This window comes from Oncorhynchus gorbuscha, linkage group LG06 (assembly GCF_021184085.1).
Source record: "Oncorhynchus gorbuscha isolate QuinsamMale2020 ecotype Even-year linkage group LG06, OgorEven_v1.0, whole genome shotgun sequence".
NCBI classification, from domain to species: Eukaryota; Metazoa; Chordata; class Actinopteri; order Salmoniformes; family Salmonidae; genus Oncorhynchus; species Oncorhynchus gorbuscha.
This window is the reverse complement of record NC_060178.1, coordinates 91,725,372-91,750,852: the sequence shown is the minus strand read 5'-3', so window position 1 is coordinate 91,750,852 and position 25,481 is coordinate 91,725,372. Positions and strand designations below refer to the sequence as shown.

At 45.5% G+C, this 25,481-nt stretch overlaps 1 protein-coding gene across 1 annotated transcript in view; it reads right to left on the bottom strand.

The window, feature by feature from the left end:
- The window catches only part of LOC124038762 (trinucleotide repeat-containing gene 6B protein-like), a 50,436-nt gene extending 38,539 nt beyond the window's left edge, over positions 1-11,897 (bottom strand). The window contains 8 exon segments of the mRNA XM_046354833.1: positions 214-963; positions 1,351-1,765; positions 2,024-2,272; positions 2,329-3,212; positions 3,430-3,798; positions 9,690-9,711; positions 10,986-11,073; positions 11,833-11,897. Coding sequence (XP_046210789.1) covers positions 214-963; positions 1,351-1,765; positions 2,024-2,272; positions 2,329-3,212; positions 3,430-3,798; positions 9,690-9,711; positions 10,986-11,073; positions 11,833-11,897 — 2,842 coding nt within the window.
- Positions 11,898-25,481: the final 13,584 nt, after the last annotated feature.

The window sequence follows — 25,481 nt, the reverse complement described above, 5'->3', positions numbered from 1 at the left end:
CCCCTTTACAAATGGAACCTTATGGTAAAGTGCTACCAAAAAATGTAAAGGAAAATAGATTTAAAGGTTTATCAATTATGGATTTAACATCAATCTTTCCTTCCGCTCCGCATGTCTATAAGATAATAGGCTCCATCTCATATTCACACATCAATACGAACAGCTCAGATTCATCATAAAGTATAGCACATTAGCCAACGGCTAGTCTCTTACCCATCCCTGGAGCTTTCCCAGGGTTGATGTCCCTGCCTCCCATCCCAGTGGGCTGCCTCCCAGGCCCAGGGTTGATGTCCCTGCCTCCCATCCCAGTTGGCTGCCTTCCAGGCCCAGGGTTGATGTCCCTGCCACCCATCCCAGTGGGCTGCCTCCCAGGTCCAGGCTGCTGTAGAGCTGGTAGCCCCTGCTGCTGTTGGGTCGGTGGTCCTGCTCCCTGGCCCTGCATTTCCGGCTGATGACCAGCAGGAGAGCCATTCTTCTCCCACAGGTTGACAGTCTTCTTATTAAACTGGCTGGGGTCTCCCCAAGCCGATGTCCCATCGTCAATGTCCATCTTCCGGCTAATGAATTGCGGTGAAGGTTCCTCCCACCCGCTGGACTCTGGTCCTTCCCCTCCCCCAGGGCCACTGGGGATGGGTCCGGCAATCCAGCCCGAACTGCTTTGGTTCTGGTGCTGAGCACCCGGTTGTCTCACCCAGCCCCCTCCTCCTCCTCCTCCCGGTTCCAGCGTTTGTTGCGGTGGGGGCTGCGAATGTTGCTGCGGTGCCATGGCACCTTTCACAGAAGCCGTCTGGCTGTTTGGCATCGGTGACGGGTGCATCTTCCCACCTCCACCCCAACGCCCCTGGTGGGGTTTGGTGCATCCCATGTCCCCCCCCACCCCTCCTCCGCCCCCCCCACCCGTACCTCCTGCCCCCCAGGATCTCCTCGGGGCCCCCTCATCCCAGCTACCCCACGTACCAACCTCTGAGTCTCCACCACCGGAGTTACCTCCACCTTTCCTATCCTCTCCCCATCCTCCACCACTGGATTTAGGTTCTCTCTCCCCCCAGTCTCCCCCACCCCTGTCCCTCTGCCCACCCCACCCTCCATCCCGCCCCATCTCCTTCCATCCTCCTCCTGTCCCCTTCTCCTCCTGGCCGCCTCCCCAGCCACCAACTCCTCCTCCACCTTGGTTACCCTGTTGTCCATTATCTCCCCAACCTCCTCCACCACAACCTCTACTGCGTTCCCTCCCACAACCCCAATCAGACCCTTCGTTCCCCCATCCTTTTCCTTGACTCTCCCCTGGTCCAACCCCACCCCAGCCTCCTGTAGGCTTCCCCTGGCCTGGTCCAAGGCCGCCACCTATACCTGCTCCAGTGGTCATTGACCCAGATTGAGTGACGCCAGGAGGGTTTCTCATGTTGGAGCCTAGGGGAGGTGGCCCTTGGTTGGGCATGGAGTTACTGCCACTACAGCTGCCGTTGTTACCAACCTCCCAGCCCTCCCCGGAGCCACCAGGGGTCCCAAGTGAAGGGTTGGAGTTCAGGTTGGGAGCTGAGCCAGGGAGAGGGGTAGGAGCCATTGGATCAGTAGTTGTAGCAGAGCCAGTGGAGTATTGAGAAGATGGCCCCATGGGAGGTGAAGCGTTTTGGGATGAAGCAGACGACCCAGACCCTCCTTTTCCTGGTTCTAGGTCCCAGGCCACATTCTGTCTGATCTGGGTCTGGCCCCAGCCTGTGTTGGAGAGGACGCGTGGGTCCAGGTCACTGCGGCTGAGCATTGCCTGTAAGGCCACGTCAGGGTTGGGCGGTGGGGGGTGGGAATACCGGTGGTGACCGTACCCGTGGTGCTGATTGCCGCTGCCTCTGGAGTTTCCCCCACCGCTGGATGAATTACCTCCTCTACCACCCTTGCCACCCCCCCCACTCCCCTGTGTCCCCCCCTGCCACTCCGTCCCCCTTCTGATTGTCCCAAGCTCTTGTCGTAGTGGTGGATGTTGTCAGAGAGGAAGAGGCGGCAGGGGGGTTGCTGCCCCCACTACTGCTGCTGCTACTGCTGCGGCCTCCGACACCACCAGCCTCCCCTCCTGGATTTCCACCTCCACCCATCCCACCTGAATTACTTCCCCAGTCTCCAACTGAAGAACCTCGCTCTCCTCCTGCACCCCCTCCCTGAGATACCCCGGGGGTTTGAGTGCTACCCCCACTTCCAGCACCCCAGGATTTCCCTCCATTACCCCCCTGAGCGCTGTACTTCCACCCCGAGCCTCCACCACCCTCAGCAGCTCCCCCTTCCCAACCATCAGTCCTTGAGGCACCCGTTTTAGAGTTAGCAGCAGGGAAAGGCTGGCCTCCCCAAGAGGAGGATGAGGTTTGGGAGGCAGCGAGGTTCTCTCCACCATTGCCTCCTCCCCCACAGTCTGTATCGGCTCCCACCCCTGTCCCCTCGTTTTTTTGGTCCTGCTCCGGTCTCCAGTACCGCTCCACCCCAACCCCCATCCGACGTGTGCGCTCTGTCTCTGGATTGCATTTGGTGAAGTTGTTGCTGATGAGCGGATTGATTCACAGCTAGAGGTGGGTTCCCCAGGCCAGACAGAGACCCAGCCAGGCTCTGGAGAAGGGAAGGGGGGGGGGCACCCTCAGAGGAAGCTACCCCAGCCCCATCCTGCTGCACCAGAGCAGGCCAGGCGGAAGGGTTGGCATTTGGGTTGAAGTTGGCACCAGGGATCACCCCACTGCCACCAAGGGATCCATCAGGGCCCATTGGCAGAGGGGAGGCTTTGGAAATGGAGGGCACTGATGCCCCTGGAGGACCCTGTGAGGCAGCAGCTCCCCACACCACACTGACGGACAGCATACATTCATTGGGCATTGAGAACGAGGAAGTGGGTGATGGGGGACTGCCAGGATCGCCACCTTTCTGCGAGGCACTGCTGTTCGGCACTCCACCACCGCCCTCACCAGACGAAGCACTACCACTTCCTGTCCCCGAAGCTTCACCTCCTCCTGCTCCATTCCCGTCGCCAACGGCAATGCTAGGCCATTCCTCCAGGTCTGAGCCGTCCACGATGACCTTCTCCCTGCCCTGAGAGGAGGGCAGGCTGCCAGAGCCAACCCCCCACGTGGAATTTGCATAATTGGAAGAAGTAGTAGAAGAAGCAGCGATTGATGAGGAGGAGGAGGTGAGGGGCAGTGAGGGTGCAGCTGGACCCACATAGCCTGGACTAGAATCTGGACGGGAAACAAAATAAAGGTACATTATTAAAATGGAAGGTTAAATAAACATTACTGTTGCCCAATTGTATAAGTCTTAGACACAGAACTTTTTTTTTTACCCAAACATTATACCAAGAATCAAATAGGAACGTATAGGATTCACTTTTAAAGTATTTGAACAGAGTCTAAACTTGCATGATGCTTCATGTCGGGACTCGTTCCAGACACCTACCTGAGGCAGCAGCCATGGTTGCATTGGGGCAGTCTCCCCCTCCTCCCCCTGGTCCGGTGCCTCCCCCCAGTAGCATGGAGGACAGCGGCGGCTGGCCCCTCTTCAGTAGCACTTTGTGGTCTTGCTGGCAGCGGAATCGCGGGGGCACTTCACGGGGCATGTAGCGCTGGGAGGCCTGGGTGCCTGCTGCGGGGGGCTGTCCGTTGGCCACCGCCGGCCGCTTCGCATTGTTCCCACCCTGGGGGGGGGCGACGCCTGCAGCCGCGGTGGCAGGGGAGGGGGACGCCGAGGGGGTGGGTCCAGGGCTGGGGGAAGCAGAGCTGGGGGCGGCAGGAGACTGGGTGGACGAGGGCTTGGTCAATTCTGGCACTGCATGGCGAAGGAGAAGAGAGTTATAGAAGTCATTAAGTTGCATAGAGAAAATAAATAGTGGTGTGAAATTCAAAGGAAAATGTCCTAACGGATAATAAACAGTGTACAAAACATTAAAAACACCTGCTCTTTCCATGACAGACTGACCAGGCGAATCCAGGTGAAAGCTATGATCCCTTGTCACTTGTTAAATCCACTTCATAAATCAGTGTAAATGAAGGGGGAGACAGGTTAAAAGAAGGATTTTTAAGCCTCGAGACAATTGAAAAATGAATTGTGTATGTGTGTCATTCAGTGTGTGAATGGGCAAGACAAAAGATTTAAGTGCCTTTGAAACGGGTATGGTAGTAGGCGTCAGGAGCAACGGTTTATGTCAAGAACAGCAACACTGCTGGGTTTGTCATGCACAACAATTTGTGTGCATCAAGAATGGTCCACCACCCAAAAGGACATCCAGCCAACTTGAGGAAAGCATTGGAGTCAACATGGGCCAGCATCCCTGTGGAACGCTTGACACCTTGTAGAGTTCATGCCCTGATGAATTGAGGCTGTTCAGAGGGCAAAAGAGGGTGCAACTAAATATTAGAAAGTGGTTCTTAATATTTTGTACATTGTACAGCATTGCATGTAGCCATCATCTTCATTTGAAATAAGGGCAGCAGGTAGCCTAGTGGTTAGACTGTTGGGACAGTAATGAAAAGGTTGCTTGTTTGAAACCGCGAGGTGAAAAAAAAAAAATCTGCCATTCTGACCTTGAACAAGGCAGTTAACCGCCACCAACAACAACAGCAGCCCCCCGCACCTCTCTGGGGGGGTTGGGTTAAATTCAGAAAATATTTTTGTTGAATGCAATTAAACAATGGGCCAGACCGGGGTTCAAATAAATGCATATTTCAAATAATGTGGCCGAATATAGTGCCGTGAATAAGTATTTCCCCCTTTCTGATTTTCTCTAGTTTGTATATTTTTGATTTTAAATGTTAGATCTTCAACCAAAAACCTAATATTAGATAAAGGGAACTGGAGTCTACAAATACCAAAAAATATTTGATTTGTTTATTTATTTAAACAAAGTTCCGCATACACCCAATTCCCGTGTGGAAAAAGTAATTGCTAACCATTAATTGGTTGTGCCACCTTTAGCTGAAATTACTGCAACAAAATGCTTTGTGTATTTGTTGATCCGTCTCTCACATCGCTGTGGAGGAATTTTGGCCTACTCTTTCATGCAGAACTGCTTTAACAGAACTGCTTTAACATTTCAGGGTTTTCAAGCAGATAGCATTGTTGATTTCACCAGTCACATTATGAAGCTTGCTGGTAGTTCCCAGTCACACACAACGGCAGGAGACTGGAGCCTTGATTCACTTCACTGTTTTGCAGCACACACCAGGTTATCTAGTTTCAGTATGGAAATTACAATTAAATGTTTGCCAGCTAGATACAGTATCTTATAACTATAACATTAACTGTCTAAAATGTGCTAAATGTACTGCAGATGTGCATATGGTTTGCTAATGTAGTGGTTAGCTTTTTGTTAAATCAAGCTTCTCTTGGTAACCGCAGAGAATACCCACCTGGATCAAGAGCCTTGCTATCTAATATTTGTTTTGGGTGTGCAGCAAACTGGAGTAGCATTTTTTTTGTTACTTGTATAACTTTATGCGATGGGATGTCTGTCCTGCAAATGGTTTGTCAGAGACTGTTTAAAATGTTTGCAATACGCCCGTTAGCATTTAACTAATATCCTCTATAGGATTTTACAAGTACTTGTTAGCAATGCTAAACTTCAAATAACAGCAAGAGGCCATTGTGTTCATCCCGAGATATTACCAAATATCTTGGGATGGCACAAGGTCGGTATGAAGGTATGACCATCTGGATACTGCCCAAGTCTAATTTGAAACTATTTTCTACTCATTTCCCCTCGGGCCATACAGAGCTGGGTTCAAATACATAGGAGTATTTCAACATTTGTATTTGGGGGGGAAACACACACACACTTGCCTGTGCAGGTGAGAATTTTTCAAATACAGTACCAGTCAAAAGTTTGGACACCTACTCATTCAAGGATTTCTTGATTTTGTTGTAGAATAATAGTGAAGACATCAAAACTATGAAATAACACATGAAATGTACTCACTACAAAAATGTGCAAAACAAAACCAAAAAATATTTTAGACTCTTCCAAGTAGCCACCCCTTGCACACTCTTGGCATTCTCTCAACCAGCTTCAGCTGGATTGCCTTTCCAACAGTCTTGAAGGAGTTCCCACATATGCTGAGCAATTGTTGGCTGCTTTTCCTTCACTCTGCGGTCCAACCCATCCCAAACCATCTCAATTGGGTTGAGGTCAGGTGATTGTGGAGGCCAGGTCATCTGATGCAGCACTCCCATCACGCTGCTTCTTGGTCAAATAGCCCTTACACAGCCTGGAGGTGTGTTTTGGGTTATTGTCCTGTTGAAAAACAAATGAGTCCCACTAAGCTCAAACCAGATTGGATGGTGAAACGCTGTAGAATGCTGTGATCCCATGCTGGTTAAGTGTGCCTTGAATTCTAAATAAAACACAGACCGTGTCACCAGCAAAGCACCCCCACACCTCCATGCTTCACTTTGGGAACCACACATGCATAGATCATCCGTTCACCTACTCCGCGTCTCACAAAGACGCAGAGTAGGCGGTCGGAACCAAAAATATTTAATTTGGATTCACCAGACCAATGGACAGTTTTCCACCAAAATGTTAATACATACAGCATTTAACATAAAGTGAAGTATTTTTTTGGGGAACTGAAGTCTCATAAGTCCATTGCTCGTGTTTCTTGGTCCAAGCAAGTCTCTTCTTATTGTGGTCCTTTAGAAGTGGTTTCGTTGCAGCAATTCGACCATGAAGGCCTGATTCATGCAGTCTCCTCTGAACAGTAAATGTTGAGATGTGTCTGTTACTTGAACTCTGTGAAACATTCATTTAGGCAGCAATCGGGGGTGCAGTTAACTCTAATGAACGTATACTCTGCAGCAGAGGTAACTCTGGGTCTTCCTTTCCTGTGGCAGTCCACATGAGCCAGTTTCATCATAGCACCTGGTTTTTGCGACTGCACTTGAAGAAACGTTCAGTTCTTGACATTTTCCGGATTAACTGACCTTCATATCTTAAACTAATGATGGACTGTCATTTCTCTTTGCTTAGTTGAGCTGTTCTTGCCATAATATGGACTTGGTCTTTTACTAAATAGGGCTATCTTCTGTATACAACCCCTACCTTGTCACAACACAACTGATTGGCTCAAGCGCATTAAGGAAGAAAGAAATTCCACAAATGAACTTTTAACAAGGCACACCTGTCAATTGAAATGCATTCCAGGTGACTACCCCATGAAGCTGGTTGAGAGAATGCCAAGAGTGTGCAAAGCTGTCATCAAGGCAAAGGGTGGCTACTTTGAAGAATCTCAAATATATTGATTTGTTTAACACTTTTTTGGTTCCTACATGACTCCATGTGTTATTTCATTGTTTTGATGTCTTCAATAATATTTTACAAAGTAGAAAATACACTGCTCAAAAAAATAAAGGGAACACTTAAACAACAATATAACTCCAAGTCAATCACACTTCTGTGAAATCAAACTGTCCACTTAGGAAGCAACACTGACAATACATTTCACATGCTGTTGTGCAAATGGAATAGACAACAGGTGGAAATTACAGGCATTTAGCAAGACACCCCCAATAAAGGAGTGGTTCTGCAGGTGGGGACCACAGACCACTTCTCAGTTCCTATGCTTCCTGGCTGATGTTTTGGTCACTTTTGAATGCTGGCGGTGCTTTCACTCTAGTGGTAGCATGAGATGGAGTGTACAACCCACACAAGTGGCTCAGGTAGTGCAGCTCATCCAGGATGGCACATCAAAGCAAGATGTGGCAAGAAGGTTTGCTGTATCTGTCAGCGTAGTGTCCAGAGCATGGAGGCGCTACCAGGAGACAGGCCAGTACAGCAGGAGACATGGAAGAGGCTGAAGGAGGGCAACAACCCAGCAGCAGGACCGCTACCTCCGCCTTTGTGCAAGGAGGAGCACTGCCAGAGCCCTGCAAAATGACCTCCAGCAGGCCACAAATGTGCATGTGTCTGCTCAAACAGTCAGAAACAGACTCCATGAGGGTGGTATGAGGGCCCGACGTCCACAGGTGGGGGTTGTGCTTACAGCCCTACACCGTGCAGGATGTTTGGCATTAGCCAGAGAACACCAAGATTGGCAAATTCGCTACTGGCGCCTTGTGCTCTTCACAGATGAAAGCAGGTTCACACTGAGCACATATGACAGATGTGACAGAGTCTGGAGACGCCGTGGAGAACGTTCTGCTGCCTGCAACATCCTCCAGCATGTTGCAGTCATGTCATGGTGTGGGGTGGCATTTCTTTGGGGGGGCCGCACAGCCCTCCATGTGCTCGCCAGAGGTAGCCTGACTGCCATTAGGTGCCGAGATCCCCAGACCCCTTGTGAGACCATATGCTGGTGTGGTTGGCCCTGGGTTCCTCCTACTGCAAGACAATGCTAGACCTCATGTGGCTGGAGTGTGTCAGCAGTTCCTGCAAGTGGAAGGCATTGATGCTATGGACTGGCCCGCCCGTTCCCCAGACCTGAATCCAATTGAGCACATCTGGGACATCATGTCTGTCTTGCACCAGACTGTCCAGGAGTTGGCGGATGCTTTAGTCCAGGTCTGGGAAGAGATCCCTCAGGAGACCATCCGCCATCTCATCAGGAGCATGCCCAGGCGTTGTAGGGAGGTCATACAGGCACGTGGGGGCCACACACACTACTGAGCCTCTTTTTGACTTGTTTTAAAAACATTACATCAAAGTTGGATCAGCATGTAGTGTGGTTTTCCACTTTGATTTTGAGTGTGACTCCAAATCCAGGTCCTTCTGTAGCTCAGTTGGTAGAGCATGGCGCTTGTAACGCCAGGGTAGTGGGTTCAATTCCCGGGACCACCCATACGTAGAATGTATGCACACATGACTGTAAGTCGCTTTGGATAAAAGCGTCTGCTAAATGGCATATATATATACCTCCATGGGTTGATAAATATGATTTCCATTGATAATTTGTGTGATTTTGTTGTCAGCACATTCAACTATGCAAAGAAAAAAGTATTTAATAAGAATATTTCATTCAGATCTAGGATGTGTTATTTTAGTGTTCCCTTTATTTTTTGAGCAGTGTAGTAAAGAATAAAGAAATACCCTGGAAAGAGTAGGTGTGTCCAAACTTGACTGGTACATGCCAATACTTTCCAAATGTATTCCAATATTCAACTACTTGTGAGAATGACGGAAGAGGGAAAGAAACTGTTGTTTATCTGCTGGATAGTGTGTCACTGCAGTGACAAAGCACAAAACCAACAGCATAAACAAATAGTCTAGGTCACCCAGAACTAAAATCTTTCATAACTGTGTCAGATGCTTGATGAAGTTCTGGGGAGAGATGTACATGTTAGGAAATGTACTTAAGAGATTAGCAAGTTCTCCACCCCTCTGAAAGGAATCTGACAGTTTCGGGCCAATCTACCCTCCCCTTGCAAAATTCAAAAGAAGCGAGCACCTGCGAAATCGTGATTTGTCCAAACAACCAGTAATGAAAAATCTGCATACTGGAACAAATTTCCTCATTAGTCGTCTTATCCCAAAGTTTGTCCACAGATGTTACCATTTATGTTACGTGCATCTGTCTATGAGAACTTAACAAACTGAAGGAATAAGACTCAAACACAAAAATTGCTAGTGTTGAGAATGACAAGACCGGCATAAGCTGACAAAAACAGGTGGGACCTTGTGAACATAGCAACCAGGTGAATCTAGCAGAGGATACAAAGATACTGCTCACCTTTGTTTTTTTGCTCTGCAACCTGAAACAAGATAAACGTACATCAGTTGCCAAATATGGAAATATTACAATAAACGCAAGAAAACATGAATGTGCATATTTTTATTCATTAATCACAAACAGCACTGTTTGAACAGCACAGGGGTAGGCACGGTTATTTGTGTACTCAAATATCCAAATGGATGATAGTGTTAGATTACTTGGGAGAGTACAATTTATTTGAAAGGCTTTGCCTAAAATTCAATAAAATTATATATGACATTGCTACATAGCCTATAAGGATAGAGCTTTACATTTAAAATGTTATGAGTTTATGAGTGTGGCCCATAAAAATAAAATAAGTCACCAGTAGCCTTCACACGTGTAGCTTGTTGTTACTGTCGAGCAATCAAAACGGCGCTACAGTCAGAGGCTTCATGTGTAGCAAGTGAAGAGGGAGATTTCTAATCAATGCAAAACAAAATTACATTTACGGAATTAAATTGGCTAAATGAGAAGGAGTTTACTACAATGATCAACCAACAGGTAGGCTGTCATATGAATGGAGTTATTGTAGACATTGGACAGAGTGCAGCAAAAGAGCCTCAAATAGCCTTGCCACTGTAGCTTGCTAGCTGGCTAACAGCTGTTTCTTTACAACGATTTGATGAAGTCAAGACAGGCACTACCGGATGGTACGATAGGTTATCTATGGCAGCATCAAGTTGGTCTAACTATCGCGAGTCGATTTGGCTGCCCCCCCCTCCCCTCTCTCCATGCCGCACAGCGGCCCTCAAGTCGCGTAAGCACGTCTCCATTCAAGTAAAAAAATATATACAAAATACAATTTAAAAAAAATCTCCTTAAAACACATGGATTTCCAAAGTAAAGATATCTGAAAAAAATGACGATATTAATCCAACTTAAATAATTAAAAATGCCCATCCCAACACAGGTGGGCGATGAAAACCAGTAAAATGTGTGGCAGTGTTATTGACTCTTTAAGAGTACTGTGGTCTGGACAGAGTGCCAGGCATAACAAGACTAATCGACGATCTAGTCATTAAATTTAATTTGTTGAGACTTGTGTGTATTGCATACAACTTTGAAATACTGAATGTGCCCCAGCTGGCCAGGCCATCAAAACTAGGTGAGATCATGTAGCCAATAATCTGGGTCATCAGAGTACTTGTGTGCAAACTTCAGTTCTAAGAAAATGGTAAGACTGCAACAAATTAAACTTGCCATTTTTGTTCTCCACCTTTATTTAAGCATCATTCAGTGGAAAGTTGGATGTTGGCATGGAAACATCTTTACCTTCTGAGAGGCTTCTCTTTTCCTTTTGTCTTCTTTCTTCCTTTTTTTGTCTTCCATGAACTACTGTTCCCTTTCCTGATACTCCTTTCTGGGGGAGAGAAGAAAAACACATGGCTAACCACAAACCAGTGCAACAGTCCTTAGAACAATCAGTGTTCCTTGTACCGTCACAATTGCTAAATGATTCATGACCTAGGTCTCAGAAGATTACTGGACACGTGCTGTACTGTTCATACAGTAATTATCCACATAATTAACCTGCAGGAAATTCCAGGCTTATCCTCCCCACAAAGCCTTGTTAGCCAATGTAATAAGGAAGGGGTTTTCAGGTCTTGTCATAAGCTTCAAAGGCTAAAGGCCCAGTCCTGTTGAAAAGGCAGGGTCACACTTGCTCTTATTTGTTTTAATAAAATGTGCATCTTTATTTATTTTTTACTCCAGATACAAACAACTTACAGACAAACAATGACTATATCTCCTCTGCCCAGACCAGCATGTTCAAACCCCAATCCCTAGTGCCTGCATGTTCACACCCCTACCCCAGAAAAGCATATTCACACCCCAGGGCCTGCATGCGCACATCCCTACCCCAAACCAGTATGTTCACAACCTTGCCCCAGACCAGCATGTTCACACCCCCATCCCTAGTGCCTGCATGCTCACAACCTTACCCCAGCCCAGCATGCTCACACCCCCCATCCATAGTGCCTGCTCACACCCCTAACCCAGCATGCTCACACTCCCATCCCTTGTGCCTGCCTGCATGTTCACACCCCATCCCATGTCCACACCCCTACCCCAGACCGGCATGTACACACCCCCATCCCTAGTGCCTGCATGCTCACACCCCATACCCTGGCCCAGCATGTTCACAACCTTACCCCAGACTAGCATGCTCACACCCACCAGCATGTTCACACCATCATCCCTAGTGCCTGCATGCTCACAACCCCCCATCCCTAGTGCCTGCATGCCCACACCCTTACCCCATCCCTAGTGCCTGCTCACACCCCTACCCCAGGCCAGCATGTTAACAGCCCCATCCCTAGTACCAGCATGCTCACACCCCTACCCCAGCATGTTAACACCCCCATTCCTAGTGCCTGTATTGTAGTTGGCCACTTGGCCTTAAAATTGCACCAATGTGTTTCTCAGTTGCCCATGCTATTTCAACAGTAAGTAATTTAGATTTGTGTGTCAACCTGTTAAGTCGACCCTCTACTTTTTCGAACATTCTGTTAAAAATCACGCAACATTTCAGCGCCCTGCTACTCAGGCCAGGAATATAGTATATGCATATGATTAGTATGTGTGGATAGAAAACACTCAGACGTTTATAAAACTGGTTAAATCACGGCTGACTATAACAGAACGTGCGTTTCATCAAAAAGTGCAGGAATATCTGATCACTGAAAAAGGAAATAAATATCCATCCGCGACTTCAAGGAATTGTTCAAAGTGAATCGAATTAAATGAGGCCGAGGTTGCAGTGCCTACAGCTTCCACACGTTGTCTAGAGTCTTGTCATTTGATTTGCAATTGATTCTTGGTCTAACAGAATCAAGGGAACCAATTCCCTCCGGTCTCCGACCTGATGTTTTGGTCGAGCTCTCTCCAAGACATTTTTTCGAAACAGACACCTATAGAATTGACATCGCCTCCTGATGAATTTTACCGCTTATTAACGTGTACTAATACCTAAAGTTGCATTACAAAAGTATTTCGAAGTGTTTTGTGAAAGTTTATCGTCGACGTTTTGAATTTTTTTTAAAATGACGTTACGTTATGAAACGCTATTTTTTTCCCGTTTATCACACAGTCTTCATAGATCGATATCTAGGCTATATATGGACCGATTTAATCGAAAAAAAGACCCAATAGTGATTATGGGACATCTAGGAGTGCCAACAAAGAATGTTCAAAGGTAATGAATGTTTTATATTTTATTTGTGCGGTTTGTGTAGCGACGACTATGCTAATTATTTTGTTTACGTCCCCTGCGGGTCTTTTGGGGTGTTACATGCTATCAGATAATAGCTTCTCATGCTTTCGCCAAAAAGCATTTTAAAAATATGACTTGTTGCCTGGATTCACAACGAGTGTAGCTTTAATTCAATACCCTGCATGTGTATTTTAATGAACGTTTGAGTTTTAACTAATACTATTAGCATTTAGCGTAGCGCATTTGCATTTCCAGAGCTCTAGATGGGACGCCTGGAGGTTAAAGGGGGGGTTTAAACGGTTTTAGTATGTTGTTTTTCTAGGTGAGTGATACCCAATGGGCTGGATAATTTTTATCTCACTACACCCCATATACCATGTCTTGAAATATACAGAAAGAGAAATGTTCTTGCTATGCCAATAACTTTGGACTTAGCATTCCCAGAAAACATGGATTATTGAGTCATTATTAGTTTTATACTAAGGACATTACTGCTGTTGTGCTGTAGAATTTGTGAATTTTCTCTTGCATAATACATTTTATACAGTTATGCCCCAACTTTCCACACCATCTTGTGCCAACATCAGTTCTTTAAGTCTTGTTTCCAATAGCTTATATTTTTTTCAAAGAGAAAGACAGTTAGATATGGTTTTGTATTTTGTATTCTTAATCATATGAAAATCCTTTTGTGACTCAAATAGGATTACCTGAAGGTTGCTCTGATGTCCAAAATATTACCTAAATCCATGTTTTTAAACTTGTGTGTTAATGTTTGCTAGCCTATAACACGGTTTCCCAAACCCGGTCTTGGGTGCACCTTTTAGGTTTTGCCCTAACACTACACAGCTGATCTAAATCAAATCGAATTTATGTTACATACACATGGTTAGCAGATGTTAATGCGAGTGTACCGAAATGCTTGTGCTTCTAGTTCCGACAATGCAGTAATAACCAACAAGTAATCTAACCTAACAATTCCAAAACTACTACCTTATACACACAAGTGTAAAGGGATAAAGAATATGTGCATAAAGATATGAATGAGTGATGGTACAGAACGGCATAGGCAAGATGCAGTATATGGTATCGAGTACAGTATATACATATGAGATGAGTAACCCTAGGAAGCTCTTTGCCACCTTCTCCTCCCTCCTGAATCCCCCCCCTCCTCCCTCTCTGCAGATGACTTCGTCAACCATTTTGAAAAGAAGGTCGACGACATCCGATCCTCGTTTGCTAAGTCAAACGGCAACGCTGGTTCTGCTCACACTGCCCTACCCTGTGCTCTGACCTCTTTCTCCCCTCTCTCTCCAGATGAAATCTCGCGTCTTGTGACGGCCGGCCGCCCAACAACCTGCCCGCTTGACCCTATCCCCTCCTCTCTTCTCCAGACCATTTCCGGAGACCTTCTCCCTTACCTCACCCCGCTCATCAACTCATCCCTGATCGCTGGCTACGTCCCTTCCGTCTTCAAGAGAGCGAGAGTTGCACCCCTTCTGAAAAAACCTACACTCGATCCCTCCGATGTCAACAACTACAGACCAGTATCCCTTCTTTCTTTTCTCTCCAAAACTCTTGAACGTGCCGTCCTTGGCCAGCTCTCCCGCTATCTCTCTCAGAATGACCTTCTTGATCCAAATCAGTCAGGTTTCAAGACTAGTCATTCAACTGAGACTGCTCTTCTCTGTATCACAGAGGCGCTCCGCACCGCTAAAGCTAACTCTCTCTCCTCTGCTCTCATCCTTCTAGACCTATCGGCTGCCTTCGATACTGTGAACCATCAGATCCTCCTCTCCACCCTCTCCGAGTTGGGCATCTCCGGCGCGGCCCACGCTTGGATTGAGTCCTACCTGACAGGTCGCTCCTACCAGGTGGCGTGGCGAGAATCTGTCTCCTCACCACGCGCTCTCACCACTGGTGTCCCCCAGGGCTCTGTTCTAGGCCCTCTCCTATTCTCGCTATACACCAAGTCACTTGGCTCTGTCATAACCTCACATGGTCTCTCCTATCATTGCTATGCAGACGACACACAATTAATCTTCTCCTTTCCCCCTTCTGATGACCAGGTGGCGAATTGCATCTCTGCATGTCTGGCAGACATATCAGTGTGGATGACGGATCACCACCTCAAGCTGAACCTCGGCAAGACGGAGCTGCTCTTCCTCCCGGGGAAGAACTGCCCGTTCCATGATCTCGCCATCACGGTTGACAACTCCATTGTGTCCTCCTCCCAGAGCGCTAAGAACCTTGGCGTGATCCTGGACAACACCCTGTCGTTCTCAACTAACATCAAGGCGGTGGCCCGTTCCTGTAGGTTCATGCTCTACAACATCCGCAGAGTACGACCCTGCCTCACACAGGAAGCGGCGCAGGTCCTAATCCAGGCACTTGTTATCTCCAGTCTGGATTACTGCAACTCGCTGTTGGCTGGGCTCCCTGCCTGTGCCATTAAACCCCTACAACTCATCCAGAACGCCGCAGCCCGTCTGGTGTTCAACCTTCCCAAGTTCTCTCACGTCACCCCGCTCCTCCACTGCTCCTCCGCTCTCTCCACTGGCTTCCAGTTGAAGCTCGCATCCGCTACAAGACCATGGTGCTTGCCTACGGAGCTGTGAGGGGAACGGCACCTCAGTACCTCCAGGCTCTGATCAGGCCCTACACCCAAACAAGGGCACTGCGTTCATCCACCTCTGGCCTGCTCGCCTCCCTACCACTGAGGAAGTACAGTTCCCGCTCAGCCCAGTCAAAACTGTTCGCTGCTCTGGCCCCCCAATGGTGGAACAAACTCCCTCACGACGCCAGGACAGCGGAGTCAATCACCACCTTCCGGAGACACCTGAAACCCCACCTCTTTAAGGAATACCTAGGATAGGATAAGTAATCCATCTCACCCCCCCCCCCTTTAAGATTTAGATGCACTATTTTAAAGTGATTGTTCTACTGGATGTCATAAGGTGAATGCACCAATTTGTAAGTCGCTCTGGATAAGAGCGTCTGCTAAATGACTTAAATGTAAATGTAATGTAGGGTATGTAAACAAAGTGGCATAGTTTAAAGTGGCTAGTGATACATGTATTACATAAAGATGCAGTAGATGATAGAGTACAGTATATACATATGAGATGAGTAATGTAGGGTATTTTTTTTTCACCTTTATTTAACCAGGTAGGCTAGTTGAGAACAAGTTATGTAGACATTATATTAAGTATCATTGTTTAAAGTGGCTAGTGATATATTTTTCATCAATTTCCATCAATTCCCAATATTAAAGTGGCTGGAGTTGAGTCAGTGTGTTGGCAGCAGCCACTCAATGTTAGTGGTGGCTGTTTAACAGTCTGATGGCCTTAAGATAGAAGCTGTTTTTCAGTCTCTCGGGCCCTACTTTAATGCACCTGTACTGCTTGATGATGAGCTGGTTATTTGAATCAGCTGTATGGTGCTAGGGGGGGGGGGACTAAACATGCTCCCAGGGGTGGACCCAGGAAACCCTGGCCTATACCTTAGCCCTGGTGACAGCATTGTAAGGGATCTGAAGTCTGGCTGCATTGACACATCTATTAGAATTCAGGTTTCTGAAAGGCCAGACATGCTAAATAAGATTGCTATGTAGCTAAAGGAATCCATAAGCATGCATGTCAACCAAAAACAGTGTTTGCACATCACAAAGGCATGACCTGACACACTATTGATAAGAGTTAAGTGGACATAAAGAAAAATGCTTTGCAAATTACCTGTAACGGAAAACGAAACTGATAATGATTAGTGTGCAGCTGTTTGTGGCCCTTCTTTCTCAGTGACATAGCTAAAGCCACGGGCCACAGTTGCCATGATTTCGGAGGCTCTGGTCAGAGGAAGGCTTATGTAACTAGTTAGCTGCAACAGCTATCCTTCACGCGTGTACATATGTCAACCTTTCGTGCATGGGAATAAACGACATAGCTAGCTAACTATACAAGTATGAAGGTGCAACAATATAGCTAGCTAACTTATCGAACATCGCAGCTTGCTAATGCTAAGCCCTGGTGTTGGCCATTCAGCAACCGTGGCTAGCAACAAAAATGCTGCATGTCGATGGTTGTTGGCTATCGTTATGAAGGTATGGCGGGCTAAAAATTGACACATGACACGGACAACGGGCTCAGATCAAGAAACCGAGTAGCTAGTTAACTATCCGCATAATACTGGTAGATAGCTAGATAACGTTAGCTTAGCTTGCTAATGGAAAATGAACCAATATTCACATTTTAGTGCACGCGGGGTCTTGCACCGACCAAGAGAAGTACATAAAATAAGACGTAGCCATTTAGTAAGCTATATCTATCAGCTAGCTAGACATATTGTAACGGCTAACGTTAATTGCTAAACTGAGCTAATTACCAAGACAACACCGTATTCATTTTTAAAATACAAGTATACCAGCATAATTTACTGCAAGATTACGACCCAGACTCCGGAGTTATCTAACTAGCTACATTGCTTTGATTCCGCTCGCGAATTAAGTAATCTAGCCAAAGGCAAGATAACTTCTCTAGATGCTCACTCGAGCAACGACATCCATTCGGTTGCATAGCAAAATAGCTAACGTTGGTCATATTTTAGCACCTTTGTCGACAGACAGCTAACGAACAACTTTAGACATGAACTAAATGATACTCACCTCAGGAATCACATATAAAATATAGCTGGCGTGCTAGCTAAATAAGATAATATTATTTCCCCTTTCATCTGCGGTGGCTAAAGTGCTTCAGTGAAAAACAACCTAAACGAATAACGAAGTATGTGGCTGACAAAGAAAAATACTCGTTGGTGCTTTTGATTCGTAAATACTATGATAACGTAAACCTAGCTAATGTGCAGAATAATTCGTTTTTAAAGCTCTGGAAAGTCGGTTGGTTGACGGTCGGCCATTTTGCTGCTCTGTATGAATCGAATGTTTCGCCCACAAGAGTTCTAGCACATATATAAAATGAGCCAGATATTTCACCGGCTGAACAAATGTGAAGCATCCGGTTAGCGTTTCCAAACACTACCAAATTTGATGATGAGAGGAAGCCCAGTGGCCGGCAGTGGGAGAAGATGGAGCGAAATGGATTTGGGCCGACATTCTGCACATTTCCTCATCGATTAAACATTTGATCTCAATACAGTTTTCTGTTTCCAAAACTACAATCCGTTACGAAAAGATTGGACAAATTTGACTAGATTTTTTAAATTTAAATGCGTTCTTTAGGAGTGCAAAGGCGAATTGAGTTATTGCACACGCCTAACGTTGTGAAGTAGAAGTTCAATAACTCAAATATGCAAATATGTTAGAACGAGGTTCTCGCTAGCTCGTGCTTGGCTCTGCCCACCTCCTTGCTTGTTCTGCCTACTATGATTAATTTGCTCCCAGTGGAAACGACAGGCTTTCGTCTATCTTGGGTTAGTTATAAAAAATCTTTGCTTCTATGGTTTCGGCAGCAGCAAGCTCTCTCTCTCTCCCTCTCTCTCTCTCTCTCTCTCTCTCTCTCTCTCTCTCTCTCTCTCTCTCTCTCTCTCTCTCTCTCTCTCTCTCTGACCGGAGTATACGGGCTTGTGGTGAGGCCGATTTTTGAGAGTGGCGCAAGAATTCACTACACATTTCCTGCTTTTCTCTCCTGAATAATCCTTTCCCTTGGAGCTCATGTCACCATATCAGGTTGGTAACAGTACAGTACAATACAATACAATACAGTACAGTACAGTACAGTACAGTACAGTACAGTACAGTACAGTACAGTACAGTACAGTACAGTACAGTTCCATACAGTCAAGTTCAGTACAGTTGAGTTCAGTACAGCACAGTACAGTAGAGTTCAATAGAGTTTAGTTAGAGTTCAGTACAGTAGAGTTCAGTAGAATTCAGAAGAGTTCAGCAGTAGCACAGTAGAGAGTTCAGTACAGTACAGTAGAGTACAGTAGAGTTCATAGTAGAGAGTTCAGTACAGCACAGTACAGTAGAGTTCAGTAGAGTTCAGTACAGTTTAGTTCAGTAGAATTCAGTACAGCACAGCACAGTAGAATTCAGTACAGTACAGTAGAGTTTAGTAAAGCACAGTAGAATACAGTAGAGTTCAGTACAGCACAGTACAGTAGAGTTCAGTACAGTAAAGTAGAGCACAATACAGTACAGTTCGGTACAGTACAGTTCAGTACAGTACAGTAGAGTTCAGTACAGTAGCGTTCAGTACAGTAGAGTTCAGTACTTTAGACTTCAGTAGATTTCAGTACAGCACAGTACAGTATAGTTCAGTACAAAACATTAGAGTTCAGTACAGTAGAGTTCAGTAAAGCACAGTAGAGTTCAGTACAGTTCAGTACAGTAGAGTTCCGTACAGTCGAGTTCAGTAGAGTAGAGTTCAGTTCAGTAGAGTTCCATACAGTCAAGTTCAGTACAGTACAGTGGAGTAGAGTACAATATAGTTCAGTAGAGGACAGTGCAGTAGAGTATTATAGAGTTCATTACAGAATACAGTGCAGTACAGTAGATCTCAGTTGAGTACAGTAGAGTACAGTACAGTACAGTACAGTAGAGTTCAGTAAAGCACAGTAGAGTTCAGTACAGCACAGTACAGTAGAGTTCCGTACAGTACAGGGGAGTTCAGTAGAGTGCAGTAGAGTTCAGTACAGCACAGTGGAGTACAGTAGAGTTCAGCACAGTACAGTAGAGTTCAGTACAGCACAGTACAGTAGAGGACCCTAGAGTTCAGGACAGTACAGTAGAGTTCAGTACAGTACAGTAGAGTACAGTGCAGTAGAGTTCAGTACAGTACAGTATAGTATAGGTCATTGCTCTACAGTACAGTAGAGTTTAGTTCAGTACAGTAGAGTTCAGTAGAATGCAATACAGCAGAATTTAGTACTGTACAGTAGATTTCAGTTCGGCAAAGTACAGTAGTGTTCAGTACAATACAGTGTAGTTCAGTACAGTACAGTAGAGTTCAGTAAAGCAGAGTAGAGTACAGTACAGTAGAGTTCAGTACAGCACAGTACAGTAGAGTTCAGTACAGTACAGTGCATGTCAGTAGAGTTCTGCACAACACATTAGAGAACAGTGCAGTACAGTACAACACAGTAGAGTACAGTAGAGCTCAGTAGAGTTCAGTAGAGTAGAGTAGAGTTCAATAGAGTACAGTAGAGTTCAGCACAGTACAGTAGTGTTCAGTACAGCACAATACAGTAGAGGACCCTAGAGTTCAGTACAGCACAGTACAGTATAGTTCAGTACAAAACATTAGAGTTCAGTACAGTAGAGTTCAGTAAAGCACAGTAGAGTAGAGTTCAGTATAGTAGAGTTCAGTACAGTAGAGTTCAGTAAAGCACAGTAGAGTAGAGTTCAGTACAGTACACTACAGTACAGTACAGTACAGTACAGTACAGTACAGTACAGTACAGTAGAGTTCCATACAGTCAAGTTCAATACAGTTGAGTTCAGTACAGCACAGTACAGTAGAGTTCAATAGAGTTTAGTTCAGTACAGTAGAGTTCAGTAGAATTCAGAACAGCACAGCACAGTAGAGTACAGTACAGTAGAGTACAGTACAGCACAGTGGAGTACAGCAGAGTACAGTAGAGTTCAGCACAGTACAGTAGAGTTCAGTACAGCACAGTAGAGGACCCTAGAGTTCAATACACTACAGTAGAGTTCAGCACATTACAGTAGAGTTCAGTAGAGTTTAGTTCAGTACAGTAGAGTTCAGTAGAATTCAGTACAGCAGCATTTAGTACTTTACAGTAGAGTTCAGTTCGGTACAGTACAGTAGTGTTTAGTACAATACAGTGGAGTTCAGTAGAATTCAGTACAGCAGCGTTTATTACTGTACAGTAGAGTTCAGTTCGGTACAGTACAGTAGTGTTTAGTACAATACAGTGGAGTACAGTAGAGTTCAGTAAAGCACAGTAGAGTACAGTACAGCACAGTAGAGTTCAGCACAGTACAGTAAAGTTCAGGAGCGTACAGTACAGTAGAGTTCAGTACAGCACAGTAGAGTACAGTACAGTAGAGTTCAGTACAGTAGAGTTCAGTACAGTTCAGTACAGTAGATTTCAGTACAGTAGAGTTCAATACTTTAGAGTTCAGTAGACTTCAGTACAGCACAGTGCAGTATAGTTCAGTACAAAACATTAGAGTTCAGTACAGTAGAGTTCAGTAAAGCACAGTAGAGTACAGTACAGTAGAGTTCAGTACAGTTCAGTACAGTACAGTAGAGTTCCGTGCAGTCGAGTTCAGTACAGTCGAGTTCAGTACAGTACAGTGGAGTAGAGTTCAGTAGAGTACAGTGCAGTAGAGTTCAGGACAGCACAGTACAGTATAGTTCAGTACAAAACATTAGAGTTTAGTACAGTAGAGTTCAGTAAAGCACAGTAGAGTACAGTACAGTAGAGTTCAGTACAGTTCAGTACAGTCGAGTTCAGTACAGTACAGTGGAGTAGAGTTCAGTAGAGTACAGTGCAGTAGAGTTCAGTACAGTACAGTACAGTGCAGTAGAGTTCAGTACAGCACAGTACAGTAGAGTTCAGTAGAGTTTAGTTCAGTAGAATTCAGTACAGCACAGCACAGTAGAGTTCAGTACAGTACAGTAGAGTTCAGTAAAGTACGGTAGAATAAAGTAGAGTTCAGTACAGCACAGTACAGTACAGTAGAGTTCAGTAGAGTTCAGTACAGCACAGTAGAGTACAGTACAGTACAGTAGAGTTCAGTAGAGTGCAGTAGAGCACAGTAGAGTACAGTACAGTAGAGTTCAGTACAGCACAGCGGAGTACAGTAGTGTTCAGCACAGTAAAGTAGAGTTCAGTACAGCACAGTACAGGACCCTAGAGTTCAGTACAGTACAGTAGAGTACAGTCCAGTAGAGTTCAGTACAGTACAGTATAGTATAGGTCATTGCTCTACAGTACAGTAGAGTTCAGTACATTACAGTAGAGTTCAGTAGAGTTTAGTTCAGTACAATAGAGTTCAGTAGAATTCAATACAGCAGAATTTAGTACTGTACAGTAGAGTTCTGTTCAGTACAGTACAGTAGAGTTCAGTAAAGCACAGTAGAGTACAGTAGAGTTCAGTACAGCACAGTACAGTAGAGTTCAGTACAGTACATTACAGTATAGTTCAGTAGAGTTCTGCACAACACATTAGAGAACAGTGCAGTACAGTACAGCACAGTAGAGTACCAATTTGTAAGTCGCTCTGGATAAGAGCGTCTGCTAAATGACTTAAATGTAAATGTAAATGTACACTGCAGTACAGTAGAGCTCAGTTGAGTACAGTAGAGTTCAGTACAGAACAGTAGAGTAGAGTTCAGTAGAGTACAGTAGAGTTCAGCACAGAACAGTAGAGTTCAGTACAGCACAGTACAGTAGAGGACCCTAGAGTTCAGTACAGCATAGTACAGTAAAGATCAGTAGCGTGCAGCACAGTAGAGTTCAGTACAGCACAGTAGAGTACAGTACAGTACAGTAGAGGTCAGTACAGCACAGTACAGTAAAGGACCATTACATTACATTACATTACATCATTTACATTTAAGTCATTTAGCAGACGCTCTTATCCAGAGCGACTTACAAATTGGTGCATTCACCTTATGACATCCAGTGGAACAGACATCCAGTGGAACACTTTACAATAGTGCATCTAAATCTTAAAGGGGGGGGGGGGGTGAGAGGGATTACTTATCCTATCCTAGGTATTCCTTAAAGAGGTGGGGTTTCAGGTGTCTCCGGAAGGTGGTGATTGACTCCGCTGTCCTGGCGTCGTGAGGGAGTTTGTTCCACCATTGGGGGCCAGAGCAGCAACAGTTTTGACTGGGCTGAGTGCTGTACTTCCTCAGTGGTAGGGAGGCGAGCAGGCCAGAGGTGGATGAACGCAGTGCCCTTGTTTGGGTGTAGGGCCTGATCAGAGCCTGGAAGTACTGAGGTGCCGTTCCCCTCACAGCTCCGTAGGCAAGCACCATGGTCTTGTAGCGGATGCGAGCTTCAACTGGAAGCCAGTGGAGAGAACGGAGGAGCGGGGTGACGTGAGAGAATAATAAAATAATAATAATAAATGCCATTTAGCAGACGCTTTTATCCAAAGCACTTACAGTCATGTGTGCATACATTCTACGTATGGGTGGTCCCGGGAATCAAACCCACTACCCTGGCGTTACAAGCGCCATGCTCTACCAACTGAGCTACAGAAGGACCATAGAGAACTTGGGAAGGTTGAACACCAGACGGGCTGCGGCGTTCTGGATGAGTTGAAGGGGTTTAATGGCACAGGCAGGGAGCCCAGCCAACAACGAGTTGCAGTAATCCAGACGGGAGATGACAAGTGCCTGGATTAGGACCTGCGCCGCTTCCTGTGTGAGGCAGGGTCGTACTCTGCGGATGTTGTAGAGCATGAACCTACAGGAACGGGCCACCGCCTTGATGTTGGTTGAGAACGACAGGGTGTTGTCCAGGATCACGCCAAGGTTCTTAGCGCTCTGGGAGGAGGACACAATGGAGTTGTCAACCGTGATGGCGAGATCATGGAACGGGCAGTCCTTCCCCGGGAGGAAGAGCAGCTCCGTCTTGCCGAGGTTCAGCTTGAGGTGGTGATCCGTCATCCACACTGATATGTCTGCCCTAGCGTTCAGTACAGTACAGTACAGTTCAGTTCAGTAGATTTCAGTACAGTACACCACAGTACTGTACAATAGAGTTCAGTACAGTAAAGTACAGTACGGTACAGTAGAGTCCAGTTCAGCACAGTACAGTAAAGTTTGGTACAGTACAGTTCAGTACAGTAGCGTTCAGTACAGTAGAGTTCAGTACAGTCGAGTTCAGTACAGTACAGTGGAGTAGAGTACAGTAGAGTTCAGTAGAGTACAGTGCAGTAGAGTCCAGTACAGCACAGTACAGTAAAGTTTGGTACAGTACAGTTCAGTACAGTACAGTAGAGTTCAGTACAGTTCAGTACAGTCGAGTTCAGTACAGTACAGTGGAGTAGAGTTCAGTAGAGTACAGTGCAGTAGAGTTCAGTACAGTACAGTACAGTGCAGTAGAGTTCAGTACAGCACAGTACAGTAGAGTTCAGTAGAGTTTAGTTCAGTAGAATTCAGTACAGCACAGCACAGTAGAGTTCAGTACAGTACAGTAGAGTTCAGTAAAGCACGGTAGAATAAAGTAGAGTTCAGTACAGCACAGTACAGTACAGTATAGTTCAGTAGAGTGCAGTAGAGTTCAGTACAGCACAGTAGAGTACAGTACAGTAGAGTTCAGTAGAGTGCAGTAGAGTTCAGTACAGCACAGCGGAGTACAGTAGAGTTCAGTACAGCACAGTAGAGTACAGTACAGTAGAGTTCAGTAGAGTTCAGTACAGCACAGTAGAGTACAGTACAGTACAGTCCATTAGAGTTCAGTACAGTATAGTATAGGTCATTGCTCTACAGTACAGTAGAGTTCAGTACATTACAGTAGAGTTCAGTAGAGTTTAGTTCAGTACAGTAGAGTTCAGTAGAGTTCAATACAGCAGAATTTAGTACTGTACAGTAGAGTTCAGTTCAGTACAGTACAGTAGAGTTCAGTAAAGCACAGTAGAGTACAGTAGAGTTCAGTACAGCACAGTACAGTAGAGTTCAGTACAGTACATTACAGTATAGTTCAGTAGAGTTCTGCACAACACATTAGAGAACAGTGCAGTACAGTACAGCACAGTAGAGTACACTGTACAGTAGAGCTCTGTTGAGTACAGTAGAGTTCAGTACAGTACAGTAGAGTAGAGTTCAGTAGAGCTCAGTAGAGTACAGTCCAGAGTTCAGTACAGTTCAGTACAGCTCTACAGTAGAGTAGAGTTCAGTACATTACAGTAGAGTTCAGTAGAGTTTAGTTCAGTAGAGTTCAGTAGAACAACAGCAGCATTTAGTACTGAACAGTAGAGTTCAGTACAGTACAGTAAAGCACAGTAGAGTACAGTAGAGTTCAGTACAGCACAGTACAGTAGAGTTCAGTACAGTACATTACAGTATAGTTCAGTAGAGTTTGCACAACACAGAGAACAGTGAGTAAGTACAGTAGTACAGCAGTACAGTAGAGCTCAGTTGAGTACAGTAGAGTTCAGTACAGAAGTAGAGTTCAGTAGAGTTCAGTAGAGTACAGTAGAGTTCAGCACAGAACAGTAGAGTTCAGTACAGCACAGTACAGTAGAGGACCAGAGTTCAGTACAGCACAGTACAGTAAAGATCAGTAGCGTACACAGTAGAGTTCAGTACAGCACAGTAGAGTACAGTACAGTACAGTTCAGTACAGCACAGTACAGTAAGTAGGACCATCTTATCCAGTTACAGTACAGTTCAGTTACAGTAATTTACATTTCCTACAGTATTACATCCAGTGGAACAGACATCAGTATCCAGTTTGTTCACAATTGGGGGGTGCATAGAGTAGAATTCAGTATCTTATGACATCCAGTGGAACAGACATCCAGTGGAACACTTTACAATAGTGCAGTCTAAATCTTAGGGGTGGGAGTTCAGTAGAGGTGAGTTACTTATCCTATCCTAGGTATTCAGTAAGTTTGG